This window comes from Columba livia, chromosome Z, assembly GCF_036013475.1.
Source record: "Columba livia isolate bColLiv1 breed racing homer chromosome Z, bColLiv1.pat.W.v2, whole genome shotgun sequence".
Taxonomy (NCBI): Eukaryota; Metazoa; Chordata; class Aves; order Columbiformes; family Columbidae; genus Columba; species Columba livia.
In genome coordinates this window covers 43,792,192-43,808,785 of record NC_088642.1, presented here as the reverse complement: position 1 = coordinate 43,808,785, position 16,594 = coordinate 43,792,192, and the positions used below count along the sequence as shown (strand labels likewise).

Sequence of the window (16,594 nt, the reverse complement as noted above, 5' to 3'; positions counted from 1 at the left end):
CAGTTTTCTAGGTTGAGCACGTTTATAGTATAAATACACAAAAACATGGATTTCAGTGCATTGTTGCAGAAAAGCAGTGAAAAACAGAGGAAACATGGTGAAAACGATGCACCAATTATCTCTACGTCATGTCTCTCCTTATCCTTTCTCTCATTCTTCTAAAAATCACTGTTTATGTAAGAATATCTTAAAGATAACTCAGGTGATCCAAGCACAACTTCTATCTACTTAAGTAGCTGGCTTTAACTTCAAGGTTTGCTCTGCTTTGTGTGGAACATTGGATGAGGTGTCCTCATCTTTAGAGGTTTTTGCAGCCTCAAGACTTCTCTGAGTCTACACTCTCTTTTGCTTCCTGAAGAGTAAATGAAATCCTATATACCAAACTCAGCAAAACAGGCCACAGGATTAGTGCCTGTAGATCACCACTGGCAGGGTCAGACAAACACAGAAGCCAGAAATGCAGCATCTGCATCATGAACTTGCAGGCTCTGTGTTGCCAAGGGCTGACTGGTACACATACCAGGCTGTACCATGGTGTTGTGATGGTGGTGTTTTGCTGTGAACAGAATAATCTCAGATGATACCTACACAGGCTGCAACCAGTACTTTAACTGAGCTGCAGCCATATCCAAAATTACTGTCCAAACCAGAGCCTCAAAAAGAGACACAATTAAAACTGCAGTAAATAAAGCTGAATTCAGTTAGACAGGGATCATTTACAATACTCAGTATCTGAGAATAAATTTGCCATATTCTTGTTCACCCTGAAAAATCTGTTTTTCGCCAATAACCAAGACAACAAAGAATATCTCACAATCACATACTAGTATGAACCTACTTTAATATGCATTTTAAGTTACTTAGGAAAATGATCTTATTTAAACACGAATAGGTGTCCTACTTTATCATACAGTTTGCTCTGAAAATTAAAAGGATAAGCTAAATTAAACACACTCTTAAATGAAAATAAGCAGCTAGTAAAAACAATTGCTTTTTTATATATAATTAGTTAAAACCACAAAAATAGAAAGCAACACATTACAACTTGTTGCCAATTAGCAACACAATACACTGAGATTGTGAGCATACACTGCGCACATAGTCCTAAAAAAATCACTGTTTTCAAGAAAGTTCTAGAGCTTCTTGTTGTGGCAAACAGAATTTTTGAGTGGAAGACTGAAAGTTCTTTTCAACACTAACCCTGCCAAAATATGTATTTTTACATTAAAAATAAAGTTAACTCTGTATGCAGAAACAGAAAATGCTGCATTACATTGAGAATCTAATTATTTGACTTTTTTTTTTTTTTTTTTTAATTTTAGTTTTGGCCTGCCTGGCTTCTTGCATTACAAGATACATTTACATCCACAATTACAGAGCTTCCACTGTCAAGACAGGGCTTAACTTTAGTTAACAAAACTAAACAAAAAGTAATTTCAGATACTTTATTAAGACACAGAGAATTAACAATTCCTTAATTTTCTGGTAAACTTTCTGTTTTAATTGAATAATTTTAATGCTAATTTTACTATTGAAACAGACACAATGAATCCAATAAAGTATATTTGACACCTTCTCCAAATAGGGTGCTTTTATATTCTAGACAAACATCTTAGTGTGTCTTACATCCTATTTAGAGGAGCACAATTTAGTGATAAGACCATATGAGCAAATATGGAAAACTATCAGAAATCTCCATTTGCATCCTTCTTTTACATACTGTTTTATAAAAAGTTGAAAGTTTTGAAAATGGTAACTACTTGAATGTAAGCTTGATGTACATTTCTACTTACATCTTCAGCTTTTGAATCTTGATCCTGCAAAGATTTTTGTAGTTCTTCAACCTGGGACTGCACTTCTAGAAGTCTCTGATTTACCAATCTAGGAAAGAGATTTTTTTCAAGAAAAAAACAAACAACTGGTAGAGAAACCTTAAGATTTTTTGGAGGCCAGTGTTTTCAGGTGATCTACACAAGAGATGGAATACTGTATTCTATTTGCAGAAAATTTACAACAGTAGTTAGAGCGCACAGCAATTCCAGAGATTAAAGCCTGTAGTCATCCAGAATATTCTGATACTCTTTAAAGACAACATAACTGCATGTGTTAAGAAATTATTTCTATATACACAAAACAACAGTCTCTAACAGTCAGCTTTACTGTGTGAGAGCTACTAGCTCACTACTTTTACAGAGTCACAGAATCCTATAAACTTGTAGGTTGGAAGGGATCTCCAGAGGTTGTCTAAATCCAACCTTCTCCTTAAAGCAGGTGCAATTACAGCAGATTGCTGGGAACCATGTCCAGTCAAGGTTTGGACACTCTTACTGGTGGTGGTCTGAGAAGCTCTTTGGGCCTCTCTTCGACAGCTCAGAAATGTCTTCTGGGAATGTTTCTTTCCTTGTATTTAGTCAGAATTTCTCCATACTCCATATTGTGTCTGCTAACTCTTGTCCTTCCACTGTCAGTATCTGAGAAGAGTCCAGCTCTGCCTTCCTCACACCTTCCCATTAGGTAGATGTAGCCCACAGTATTATCTCCTCTATGCCACCTTTTCTTTGACCTGAACAAATGCAGTTCTCAGTCTTACTGCACATATCACATGGTCCAGTGTCCCTTACCTTAACAGTATTATGCTGCACTCCATGTCTTTCTTATACTGGGGAATCCAAAACTCTATGGTATGTGATTTCATAAGTACTGATAAGAGGTGAAGGATCATTTTCCCAGACTGCCTGCCTGCACCCTACTGAGAACAGTTCAGGTCACAGCCAGCTGCAAGGTCCCGAGCTGACACATCCCCCCTTTGCTGCTCACTGGGACCCCAGAGCTTTTGCAGCAGAGCTTCTCCTGGGCCTACTGGTCCAGACAGCATTGCCAGGCTCCTCCGGGACAGGGACAAGGTGCCCATCAGTTCATTTCTCTGGACTGCTGAGCCTCTCTAAATAACAGCTCTCCTTTTCAGCGTATCAATCACTTCTCCCAGTGTGGTACCATCCTCAAACTTGCTGAGAGTGTAGTTGCTCCTGTCAGTCATTAAGAAAGGTGATGAACAGCATTGGTCCTGTTATTGATGCCTGAGGAACTGGTTGCCAGTTGGATTTTATACCACCAATGACAACACTTTAGGCCCAAATTTCCAACCAATTTTCCACTCACTTTAATGTCCACTTATTTAGTCTATATCTAACCATTCTGAACATAAGGTTACTGTGGAAGACTATGCCAGGATTTAGCTAAAGCTAAGGTAAACACTGTCCAACATTTCACCCTTCTTCACATAGGCAGTCATCTCATTGTAGAAGACAAATGCATCAGTTAGGTAAGATTTGTCCTGAATAAATCCATGTTGGCCTTCCCAATTACTTTCTTGTCCCTCATGTGGCTGCAAACATATTCTTGATGGACTTGTTTTGCAAAATTCACAGAAAATGAGATGTGGCTGACCACGCTCTGTAGTCTTGCCCTTCTTTAAGGTGAGTGCAGTATTTACCTTTTCCCAGGCTTCCAGAGCCTTACCCAATCAAAGGGAAAGATCACAGAAGATTAGACAGAGAGGAGATTCAAAGCTTTGATAGAGGGCAGCCTCACAACAATATCAGCTAGCTACCTCAGCATGCTTAGATGCATGATGTCTGGTCTCATGGACATCTGTATGCCAACTGGCTTAATCTAGCAGGGTCAGCTAAAGCAGGTTGCCCAGGAATATATCCTGTTGGGTTTTAAGTACATCTAAGAATGGAGACAACCTCTCTTGGCAATCTATTCCAGTGTTCAGCAACCCTCTCAGTAAAAACAAAACAAAACAAAACATATATATATATATATATATAAATGTTTTTACATTTAGATGAAATTTAATGTGTTTAAAATTATGCCCACTGCTTCTTGCCCAGTTACTGGGGATGCTGAGAAATGTCTAGCTCCAGCCTAGTGCTGCAGGCTTGGGGAAGAGTGGTTGGAAAGCTGCCTGGCAGAAAAGGATCTGGGGGTGTTGACTGACAGCCAGCAGAATATGAGCCAGTAGTGTGCCCAGCTGGCCAAAAAGGCCAACAGCATCCTGGCTTGTATCAGAAATAGTGTGGCCAGCAGGACTAGAGAAGTGAACGTATCACTGTACTCGGCGGTGGTGCAACCCCACCTTGAATACCGTGTTGAGTTTTGGGCCCTTCATCATAAGAAAGACATTGAGGTGCTGGAGAGAGTGCAGAGGAACCCAATGAAGCTGGAGGGAGGCCTGGGGCACAGGTCTTATGAAAAGCAGTTGAAGGAACTGGGGCTGTTTAGTGTGGAGAAAAAAAAAGCTGAAGGGAGATCTTACCAGTCTCTACAAGTGCCCAAAAGGAGGCTGTAGCATGAAGGTTGTTGGTCTCTTCTCCCAAGTAGCAAGTGATAGGACAAGAGGAAATGGCATCAAATTGTGCCAGGGGAAGTTTAGATTGGATATTAGGAAAAAATTCTCCATGGAAAGGGCTGTCAGGCATTGGAATAGGCTTCCCAGGGAGATGGTAGAGTCACCATCCCTGGAGGTGTTTAAAAGGTGCTTAGACAAGGTTCTTAGGGACATGGTTTAGTACTAGAGTTAGGTTATGATTGGACGAGATGACCCTGAGGGCCTCTTCCAACAGAAATGATTCTGTGATCTCCTTTAGATTCTCCCATCAGATACATATAAACATTCATAAGACCCACTCTGAGCCTTCTTTTCCAGGCTACATTGTTTCTATCCCTCAGACTCAAGTTATATCAAAGATGCTGCAGGCCTGTAATCACATCCTTATAGTCTTTTACTGGACTGACTCCGTTAATTCCATGTCATTCTTGTACTGGGGAGGCCAGTATTGGACACAGTACAGTTAAAAGTATATGGCATTGTTAGAGAAGTCATAGGAGAGGACAAAAATTCTTACCTGTTTTCTGTCTCCAATTCATTTTTCCGTAAGTTCGCATCATCAAGAAGGCTCTGCAACAAAGCGATCTTTTCATTGTCAGAACCTTCTTGGTTCAACTTTAACATCTTGTTCTCATGCTGAAGGCGAATGAGTTTCTCCCTAAACACAGAAAATACCATGTTGTAGAAAATGGTATGCCTATCTCTATAAAGAAGAAAACAGTTCACCATAGGAGGTGTAAATGTAATGTAAAGATATCTTTACCTATTGAGGGAGAGAGCTGAAACAACAATTATGCCTTCAAACCCCCATATACAAACGTGATTAAAGGAGTTGTAATTGTAGAAAGCACAGCACAAAGGAAACTGCCTGAGTGCCCCTATTTGATCTGAGGACACAGCTGGACAGATTTATAGGTAGAATGTGGAGACTGCAAAGTTTGGTGCCAAGTGTTAAGGGAGATTGTAATCTCAGCTGTCACTGAACTAATGCATGAACTTGAGCACTTCTACCCTGTTGGTCTGTCTTCATAGTTATAGAATCATTTAAGTTGGAAAATACCCTTAAGATCATTGAGTCCAACCATTAACGTGATACTTCCAAGTCCACCAAGGACAGTGACTCAAACACTTGCCTGGGCAGCTTGTTTCAATGCCCGACAACCCTTTCAGGGAAGAATTTTTTCTAATATCCAATCTGAGCTTCCCCTGGCACAACCTGAGGACATTTCCTCTTGTCCTATCACTCTTAGGAAAAGAAACCGACACCCACTTCAGTAGAACTTCCTTTCAGGCAGTTGTAGACAGTGACAAGGTCTCCCTTCAGCCTCCTTTTCTCCAGCCTAAACAGCCCCAGTTCCATCAGCCGCTCCTCGTCAGACTTGTGGTCTAGACCCTTTTCCAGCTTCATTGCTCTTCTTTGGATATGCTCCAGCACCTCAATGTGTTTCTTCTAGGGAGGGGCCCAAAACTGAACACAGTATTCAAGGTGGGGCCTCACCAGTGTCAACTACAGGGGGACCCATCACTTCTCTAGTCCTGCTGATCACACTATTTCTGATACAAGCCAGGATGCTGTTGGCCTTTTTGGCCACTTGGGCACACTGCTGGCTCATATTCTGCTGGCTGTCAGTCAATACCCCCAGATCCTTTTCAGCTGGGCAGTTTTCCAGCCACTCTTCTCCAAGCCTGTAGTGTGCCCAAGTGCAGGACCTGGCACTTGGCCTTGCTAAACCTCACACAATCAGACACAGCCCAGCAATCCAGCCTGTCCAGATCCCTCTGTAGAACCTTCCCAACCTTGAGCAGATCAACACTCCCACTCCCACCTAACTTGGTGTCATCTGCAAACCTACTGAGAGTGCACTCAATCCCCTCCTCCAGATCACTGATAAGCATGTTACACAGAACTGGCCCCAATACTGAGCCGTGGGGAACATCACTTGTGACCAGCCAACAACTGGATCTGATTCCATTCACCACAACTCTTTGGGCCTGGCCATCCAGCCAGTTCTTCACCCAGCAAAGAGTACGCCTGTCCAAGCCACAGGCAGCCAGTTTCTCCATGAGAATGCTGTGAGAAACAGTTTTAAAGGTTTTCCTGAAGTCTAGGTACACAACACTGATAGCCTTCCTTCATCCATCCTGTCATAGAAGGAGATCAGGTTGGTCAAGCAGGACCTGCCTTTCCGACACCCATGCTGACTGGGCCTGATCTCCTGGTTGTCCAGTACATGCTGCATGATGGCACTCAGGATGATCTGCTTCATAACCTTCCTCAAACCTGAGATCAGCCTGACAGGCCTGTATTTCTGGCCTTTCTTGTAGATGTGTGTCACATTTGCTAACCTCCAGTCAACTGAGACCTGCCCAGTTAGCCAGGACCACTGATAAACAGTGGAAAGTGGTTTGGCAAACACTTCTACCAGCTCCCTCAGAACTCTTGGGTTCCCATCCAGTCCCATAGACTTGTGTATGTCTAAGTGAGGTAGCAGGTCACTAACCATTTCCCCTTGGATTATTGAGGCTTCATTCTGCTCCCTGTCTTCTGGCTCACGGGGCTGGGTATCTGGAGCACAACTGATCTCACTATTAAAGACTGAGGCAAAGAAGGCATTAAGTACCTCCACCTTTCCCTCATCATAGAATCATAGAACATTCTGAGTTGGAAAGGACCCACAAGGATCATCAAGTCCAACCCCTGTTCCTGCATAGGACAACCCCACAGTTCACACCATGTGTCTGAGGGCATTGTCTAGTCTCTTCTTGAATCATCTTCCTGCCATTCCCTCGGGTTCTGTCATTGGTCACCAAAGACATCAGCATCTGCCCCTCCTCCTCCCCTTGCGAAGAAGCTGTAGCCACAATGAGGTCTCCCCTGTATCTCCTCTTCTCCAGGCTGAACAAAACAAGTGACTTTATCCACTCCTCACACAGCTTCCTCTCCAAACCCTTCACCAACTTCCGTAGCCCTCTTCTGGACACTCTCCAGCAGCCTCATATCTTTTTTTATCGTGTGGTGTCCAGAACTGCACACAGTGCTCCAGGTGAGGTCACACCAGTGCAGAGCAGAGCGAGACAATCACCTCCCTCGCTTGGCTGGCAATGATGTGCTTGATGCACCCCAGGACATGGGTGGCCTCTTGGCTGCCAGGGCACACTGTTGGCTCATGTTCAATGTGCTGTCAACCAGAGCCCCCAGATGTCTCTCATCCTATGTTTCCCCCCACACCCAATAAAGGATGGAGAGTCTCATTAGCCCTCCTTTTGTTGTTAACGTGTTTATAAAAACACTTTGTCCTGGTTTTGTTAAAAACAAGTTTCTCTTTTAGTGAATTTTTTCCTGTCAGCTAAAGCCTTCATATTAACTGCATTTTCCTGGAGAACTAGACACATGTTTTGGTAAACCTAGCAATGGAATGCAAACTTATTGATAAGCACAGATGGACATCTCGCGAGAGGGGCGACAAGAAGCAAGTGAGCAAGAAACTGACCAACTGTGTATAACATTCCATTCACGTGAATACTTCATATAAAAGTGGGAGATCACGAGGATCTCGTGTTGCTTTTCCCTTTTGCCCTTTTCCCTGCTGCTTATGGCCAACCTTAGGAGAGGACCTTGCTAGTCGTCCCTGCAAACTGAGGCCTAGTGAGAGACTGAATCCAGCTCCGATTGGCTACAGAGTCTAATCCAGGACTTCAGGTGCCGGCTCTGCAGTTGCTGAGACTTACAAGATTGGTTTTGTATATTTTGTATTATTTTCTCTATTCTTATTAGTAGCATTAGTAAAACATCTTTAATTTTTTCCAACTCTCTTCACTCTGTGCTTCTTTTCCTCCCAATCGCCTCTCCTTAGTGAAAAGGGGGGAGAGGGAGGGGGAAGTGTGGGAGGGGGAGAGGGGGTTAACAATACATCTGCCAGGGTTTTATTGTCACCCCGCAATCCTAACCCTCGACAGATATTTGGTGCCCAACGTGGGGCACGAGAAAGGGGTAAATTTGAAGATTTTTGGCGCTTCCACTGCTCTGACGTACCTTTCAGTTTTCTTGGCACGGTGCCAACTCATAGAGTTGTGATACTCGCGCGTCCGTTTGCTTTGGATATTATTTAGTTGTATTATGGCAAAGTGAATTACACTGATTTAAAGATGTTATGGCATAAGTTGTATCAGTTATTTTCTACATTGTGCTCACTGATTCCATATCTGTGTTGGGCTTTCTTTTTAAATCGAAGTATTCATTATATAACAACAAGGAACTGGACAATGGTCATGATGATACTGTGTGGTTTGTCACTGGTTTATTTCATTATACTGCAGCCGCTAATGAATTTTTACTCGCTTCTGCTTTACCTTGAAAAGCCTCCAGGAGAGATTAAAGAGCAGTACGGCTCTGTGTTTGCTAATTGGTCGAGCGAATCTTTAGAAAGGCTGACTAACAATACTTTCGTTTTTTCGCTAGGACAGTTCGCAAATGTTTTAGAGAACTTTGAATATCCTTGGAGTTTTGATAGAACTGTGATGGTGTTATCTGGTTTGCTGAATGTGTGTCAGTTTGTGCTTCTGTTAAGAGAAATGGTGTTCAACAGGAGATTTGCGTCTCTTTGTTGTCCTGAGATTTGCGATGCGTTTTCGGAAGCTTTAGCAAAAAGCACTCCGAGCCGCTAAAGAAAGAGCAAAACAGCAAAAGCTGCCGCTGCAGCCACTGCCCCCACAACGGCGGCTTCACAGGCTCAAGCTACAGCTCCTCCGCAGAGTTCCTCTGCCAAGGTCGCTGCAGATAACATTACTTCTCCAGCCTCAAAGGCTAACAAGGCAGCCCCCCCTTCTTCACACACTGGGCACTGTTGCTGCTGTAACCACTGTGACAGTCATTCAGACTCTGGAAATAAATCAAATGATGGTGAACCCATATCAGCATCAGCTGCCGGTTGTGAGAAAGTCACTAGAAAGACTACCCGTGCAGCAGATGATGGCACAGGGCCAACATCAACCCGAGGGGCACCATCAGGACAGGGAGGAGATGAAGTGACCACCACTCGGTCCTTTTCTCCAGGTGAGCTGAGAGATCTGCGAAAAGACTTTAGTCGTCGTGAAGGCGAGAATATTTTAACCTGGTTGCTCTGATGCTGGGACAATGGGGCAGAAACAATTGAATTGGAAGCCAGGCAGCTGGGATCTCTGTCAAGAGATTCCACCATTGATAGGGCAATTTCAAGAGAGTCTAATGCCACTACTCTCTGGACCCGACTCCTGGCAGCTATGAAAGTAAGATTTCCCTACAAGGAAGATTGTATATCCAAGTTAGGGAAATTGAATACTATGGAGAGAGGTATCCAGTTCCTGAGAGAATTAGCTGTGCGAGAGATCATCTATTTTGGATCAGACAACCAAGAGGGGACAGACCCAGATAGGATCAATTGTACACGATCTCTGTGGCGCAGATTTGTACAAAGTGCACCCCCTGCATATGCTAAGTCACTGGCAGGAATGGTCTGGTCAGCTAGAGGTCTACAAGAGATTAATGAAGTGATTGAGCAGCTTCGGAACTTTGAGGACAGCCTTGCTGGTTCTCTACGGGCTTGTGTCTCTGCTGTAGAGAAACTGTGTGAAAAATCTGATGACCGGTTTGAAAAGATATTGCAAGAAATCAAAGAACTCAGAGAAGACACATACCATTCACGACCTGCACAAACCTATGTTTCAGCTATTAGGAAAAGGCGTTTCCAATCTCGAGAGAGAGGACAGAGGCAGTCCACAAAAAGAGGTTCACTGTGGTTCTTCCTACATGAGCAGGGAGAAAACATGAATAAGTGGCATGGAAGACCTACCTCAGAACTTGAAGAACGAGTACGTGAGATAAAAGGAAAAACTCCTAGGAAGGTGGCTGCTCCAGTTTACAAAAGGAGCAGAAGAGATTCTGATGCTCTTGAAGGAACCTCTAATTCACACCCAGAGACTGTGCAAAACAGAAATTAGAGGTGCCCTGCCTCCAACCAGGTGGAGGAAAGGGATAACAGAGTTTATTGGACTGTACAAATACGATGGCCTGGTACAACACACCCCCAGGAGTACAAAGCTTTAGTGGACACTGGTGCTCAGTGCACGATAATTCCTTCTAATTATAAAGGAACGCAATCCATCAATATTGTTGGAGTGACTGGGGGATCCCAGGAACTGACTGTTGTAGAGGCTGAAATCAGCCTAACTGGAAAAAACTGGCAAAAGCATCCCATTGTGACTGGTCCAGATGCTCTGTGCATCCTTGGCATAGACTACCTCAGGAGAGGGTATTTTAAGGACCCAAAAGGGTATAGGTGGGCATTTGGTATAGCAGCTGTGGACACTGAGAAAATTGAACAGCTGTCTGATTTGCCTGGTCTTTCAGATGATCCTTCTGTTGTAGGACTGCTGATGGTTGACGATCAGCAGGTGCCAATTGCTACCACGACAGTGCATCGTCGGCAATATCGCACCAACCGAGACTCTTTGATTCCTATCCAGAAATTGATCCGTCAATTGGAAAGCCAGGGTGTGATCAGTAAGACTCGCTCACCTTTTAACAGCCCAATCTGGCCAGTGCGTAAGTCTAGTGATGAGTGGAGACTAACTGTAGACTATCGTGGCCTGAATGAAGTTACACCACCACTGAGTGCTGCTGTGCCTGACATGCTAGAACTGCAATTTGAACTGGAGTCAAAGGCAGCTAAGTGGCATGCTACAATTGACATTGCTAATGCATTTTTCTCTATTCCTGTAGCAGCAGAGTGCAGGCCGCAGTTTGCTTTCACCTGGAGAGGCGTCCAGTACACGTGGAATCGCTTGCCCCAGGGGTGGAAACACAGTCCTACCATCTGCCATGGACTGATCCAGACCACGCTGGAGCAAGGTAAAGCTCCAGAACACTTGCAATATATTGATTACATCATCGTATGGGGCGACACAGCGAAAGAAGTCTTCGAGAAAGGTGAGAGAATAATTCAGATTCTTTTGGATGCTGGTTTTGCCATAAAACGAAGCAAGGTCAAGGGACCTGCACGAGAGATACAGTTTTTAGGAATAAAATGGCAAGATGGCCGTCGTCAGATCCCAATGGATGTGATCAACAAAATTGCAGCAATGTCTCCACCTACTAATAAAAAGGAGACACAGACTTTCTTATGCGTTGTAGGTTTTTGGAGAATGCATATTCCTGACTACAGCCAGATTGTGAGCTCTCTCTATCGAGTGACTCGTAAAAAGAACCAATTTGAGTGGGGTCCTGAACAACGACAAGCCTTTGAACAAATTAAGCGTGAGATAACTCATGCGGTGGCCCTTGGACCAGTTCGGACTGGACTAGATGTTAAAAATGTGCTCTACGCTGCAGCCGGAGATAATGGACTTACCTGGAGCCTCTGGCAGAAAGCACCAGGAGAAACCCGAGGTCGACCCTTAGGTTTTTGGAGTCGAGGATACAAAGGATCTGACGCCAACTATACTCCAACTGAAAAAGAGATACTAGCAGCATACGAAGGAGTTCGAGCTGCTTCAGAAGTGATCAGTACTGAAGCACAGCTCCTCCTGGCACCTCGACTGCCGGTGCTGAGTTGGATGTTCAAAGGGATGATTCCCTCTCCACATCATGCAACCGAAGTTACGTGGAGTAAATGGATTGCATTGATCACGCAACAAGCTCGAACTGGAAATCCCAACCGCCCAGGGATCTTAGAAGTGATTACAGACTGGCCAGAAAGCAAAGACTTTGGGATGTCTCCAGATGAGGAAGTAAAACGTGCTGAAGAAGCACCACCATATAATACTCTTTCAGAGACTGATAAGCAGTATGCACTGTTCACAGATGGATCCTGTCGTCTTGTAGGAAAACATCGAAGGTGGAAAGCTGCTGTGTGGAGTCCCACACGACAAGTTACAGAAGCCACTGAAGGACAAGGTGAATCTAGTCAATTTGCAGAAGTGAAAGCCATCCAGCTGGCTTTGGACATTGCTGAACGAGAGAAGTGGCCAATACTTTATCTCTATACTGACTCATGGATGGTAGCAAATGCCTTGTGGAGGTGGCTACAGCAATGGAAGAAAAGCACCTGGCAGCGCAGAGGTAAACCCATTTGGGCTGCCACACTGTGGCAAGACATTGCTGCTCACCTAGAGAGCCTGCCTGTGAAAGTTCGGCATGTAGATGCTCATGTGCCTAAAAGTCGAGCCACCGAGGAACATCTAAACAACCAACAAGCAGATCAAGCTGCTAAGATTAAAGTAGCTGAGGTGGACTTGGACTGGCAACATAAAGGTGAACTTTTCCTAGCTCGATGGGCTCATGATGCTTCAGGGCATCAAGGTAGAGATGCAACATATAAATGGGCTCGCGATTGAGGGGTGGATTTAACTATGGACACTATTTCACAGGTTATTCATGAATGTGAGACTTGCGCCGAAATCAAACAAGCGAAACTATTAAAGCCTGTATGGTATGGGGGGCGATGGTTAAAGTATAAGTATGGAGAAGCTTGGCAGATTGCTTATATTACACTTCCGCAAACACGTCAAGGTAAGCGTTATGTACTTACAATGGTGGAAGCAACCACTGGATGGTTGGAAACATATGCCGTACCTCATGCTACAGCCCGAATTACTATCTTGGGCCTTGAAAAGCAAGTCCTTTGGCGACATGGTACGCCAGAAAGAATTGAATCAGACAATGGTACTCATTTTGCCCTTTTCCCTGCTGCTTATGGCCAACCTTAGGAGAGGACCTTGCTAGTCGTCCCTGCAAACTGAGGCCTAGTGAGAGACTGAATCCAGCTCCGATTGGCTACAGAGTCTAATCCAGGACTTCAGGTGCCGGCTCTGCAGTTGCTGAGACTTACAAGATTGGTTTTGTATATTTTGTATTATTTTCTCTATTCTTATTAGTAGCATTAGTAAAACATCTTTAATTTTTTCCAACTCTCTTCACTCTGTGCTTCTTTTCCTCCCAATCGCCTCTCCTTAGTGAAAAGGGGGGAGAGGGAGGAGGAAGTGTGGGAGGGGGAGAAGGGGTTAACAATACATCTGCCAGGGTTTTACTGTCACCCCGCAACCTTAACCCTCGACACACTTTTATTGTCTTCTACTACAATAGGAAAATTAATTTTTCTTGGACTTCGGCCACTCTTATTTTTTCCCTGCATAACCTCTTGAGTAGCCTACCCCTTCATCCAAAGGTCATAAAGTCTCCTTTTTTTCCTGAGTTCCAGTCAAGGCTCTCTGGTTCAGCCAGGCCAGTCTTCATCCCCACCAGCTTGTCTTTTGTCACAGAAGGATGGCTTACTCCCACGCCATAAGATTTCCTTCTTGAAGAATGTTCAGCCTTCTTGGACTCCTTTGCTCCTCAGGACTGCCTCCCAAGGGACTGCCAAACAGCCTCCCAAACAGGTCCAAGTCTGCCCCTCTGGAAGTCCAAGGTAGCCGTCCTGCTGACTCCCTGTCTTTACTTCTCCAACAATCTAAATCACCAGCATTTCATGATCGCTATGTCCGAGACTGTCTCCAACCATAACATCGTCCACAAGTCCTTCTCTGTTTGCAAACTACAGGTCTAGTGCTTTCCCTGGTTGGCTCACACAGCAGTTGTGTCAGGAAGTTGTCTTCCACAGATTCCAGGAAACATCAAGACTCCTCTCCAGTCTTGTATTTTCAGCAGAAATTTGGTAAGTTGAAGTACTTCATGAGAACACAGGCTAGCGACCGTGAGATTTCTCCCAACTGAATACAGAATATTTCTTCTGCCTCTTCATCCTGGTTGGATGGTCCATAACAGACTCCCACCATGAGATCTGCCTTACTGGTCTTCCACCTGACTTTTACCCAAAAGCACTCAGCCCTTTCATCACCATCATCAAGCTCTAGATAGGCAAAACACTCCTTAACATACAGAGCTACACCACCGCCTCTCCTTCCTTGCTTATCCATTCTGAAGAGGTTATAGCCATCCATCGCAGCACCCACCTCAGTTGTGTGAGTTATTCCACCATGTTTCTGTGATTGCAACCATATAATAGTTTTCGATCTGCACAATAGCTTCCACCTCCTCTTGCTTGTTGACCAATGCTATGTGCGTTGGTTTATATGTGCTTCAGTTGGGCTATTGATCCTGCCAACTTTTTGGGGGAGAATCCATAATTCCTATATGCTGTTATCAGGTGCTTCTGTGGTCTCCACCACATCAACAACCTTTACATTTTTGCTGTCACGTGCATCTCCATCTCCACTGAGATGGCTAAGATGCTGCATCCATTAGTACAGGAACATTTCAAACATGCTCACTGCGGAGCAGATTGAAGGACCTTGCTACCACACTGTCCCTCAAACACTAGTGTGCTACCCCCCAGGCTTATCTCATCCAGTCAGCTGATCGGAGCCAGCCCAGCGAGACCCGGAGCCGGCGGGGTTCAGCCGACCACGAGGTTCAGCAGAGATTAGGAAGCTCAGAAGGAAACGTACAGGGACAGCGTGATTCCCGTCGAGTCCCGATCCCTGCAGCCCCGGCAGCCATTGCAAGAGAGCGGCTGACGTGGCGGGGGGCGTTCCCACAGTGACGGCGACCACACCCCCTCCTCTTGCCTTGAAAAATCCTTTGGGAGGGCAGACACTAGTCGCTGCCCACCAGGTGTAGGGAGGAGCAACCAGCTTGTGTAGCGGGTGAGTCCCACCCGCACTGTGCTGCAGCAGCGGGGGTGGTAGCTTGTGTAGCAGGGTGCAGAGCGCACTTGTTGCTTGTGAGCCCCTCTAACTTATTGCCAGTGTCCCAGAGTGCTGACGACCATGGTCGCCTCCAGGAGGAGAGCTTGTCTCAAACAGACTGTGGCTACGCAAACTGAGGAGGTTCTGTCCCGAACGGTGGCTGTTCAGGTCTCCGGCTGCAGGGAGTGCCAGAGCCTGCTGCTGCCGGGGGAGGGAGGCCAGCACTCCACCTGTGTGAGGTGTGAGCAGGTCCAAGATCTGCTCAACATGGTTGTGAAACTTAAGGAGGAGGTTGAGACGCTGAAAGGTCCCAGGGAGGTACCCCCCAAAAGGAGATGGACCTCCTGCCCTCTCGGACAGAGGCAGAAGTCCTGAGACGGCCCCGCCCTTGTTGCTGTCAGGCAGAGGTAGGGGACCTAAAAGATGACGAGGGTCGGAAGTGTATTCCGGTTCGGCGTCACGGGCAGCCCCCCTCCCTGCCTGCTTTGTCTCCCCAGGTGCCCCTCCGTAATAGGTTTGAGGCCCTGGATCTTGAAGAAGAGGTAGGTGAGGAGGTGGTGTCAAGCCTGCCTACAAGATGACATAGGAAGAGGGGGTTGACTTCACAACTTAAGACTGCCTCTGATAAGAAAGAAAGAAGGGTGATTGTAATAGGAAATTCCCTTCTGAAAGGAACAGAGGGCCCAATATGCAGAGTTGACCTTCATCTTAGGGAAGTTTGTAGTCTACCAGGAGCCCAGATCAAGGATATCGCTAGAGAGCTCCCCAAACTGGTGCACCCGACAGACTACTAGCTGCTGCTGGTCTTCCAGACAGATGGGGAGGAAGCTGCTTCCCGTAGTCTGAGGGGAATGAAGAACGATTTCAAGGTCTTGGAAAGGATGCTGAAAGACTCAGGGGCTCAAGTGATCTTCTCTTCACTCCTTCCATCTTCAAGAGACAATGTGGGATGGAATAGGAAAATTCAGTCTCTTAATGGTTGGCTGCAAGACTGGTGATACAGACAGGGCTTTGGATTTTTTGATAATGGTTGGTTTTATAAGTCACCAGTCCGGACAGCGTCAAGTGGGAAAGGTTTATCTTGCAGGGGCAAAAGGATGCTGGGTCAGGAATTAGCTTGGCTCATTTGGAAAGCTTTAAACTAGGCTCGAAGGGGGATGGGGTTGTAGCTGGGCTTGTCCCAGTGGGGCAGCATTCTAAAACTGATGAGGACCGGGTGGCCTCCTATGCCCCTAGGGAGAAATTGGTGTGCTCAGCTCGCTCCCTGAAATGTCTGTACACCAATGCGCGCAGCATGGGGAATAAGCAGGAGGAGTTAGAATCCTGTGTTCGGTTGTGAGATTATGATCTGGTGGCAATTACAGAAACATGGTGGGACAGTTCACATGACTGGAACGTGGTCATGGATGGCTATGCCCTTTTCAGGAAAGACAGGCCAGCCAGGCGTGGTGGTGGAGTTGCTCTCTATGTGAGAGAGCAACT

The 16,594-nt window shown here is 45.4% G+C and overlaps 1 protein-coding gene across 5 annotated transcripts in view; it reads right to left on the bottom strand.

Annotated features, from left to right (window-relative positions):
* Nucleotides 1–16,594, bottom strand: part of HOOK3 (hook microtubule tethering protein 3) — a 102,579-nt gene that overhangs the window by 21,935 nt on the left and 64,050 nt on the right. For 3 of the 5 annotated variants that reach the window (XM_065045618.1, XM_065045620.1, XM_065045619.1), the window contains exons 15-16: nt 4,911–5,051; nt 1,794–1,881 (exon numbers count right to left, since the gene is read on the bottom strand). In XM_065045618.1, coding sequence (XP_064901690.1) covers nt 1,794–1,881; nt 4,911–5,051 — 229 coding nt within the window. The remainder of the gene's footprint in view (nt 1–1,793; nt 1,882–4,910; nt 5,052–16,594) is intronic. The other 2 variants (XM_065045621.1, XM_065045622.1) reach the window with 1 other exon arrangement.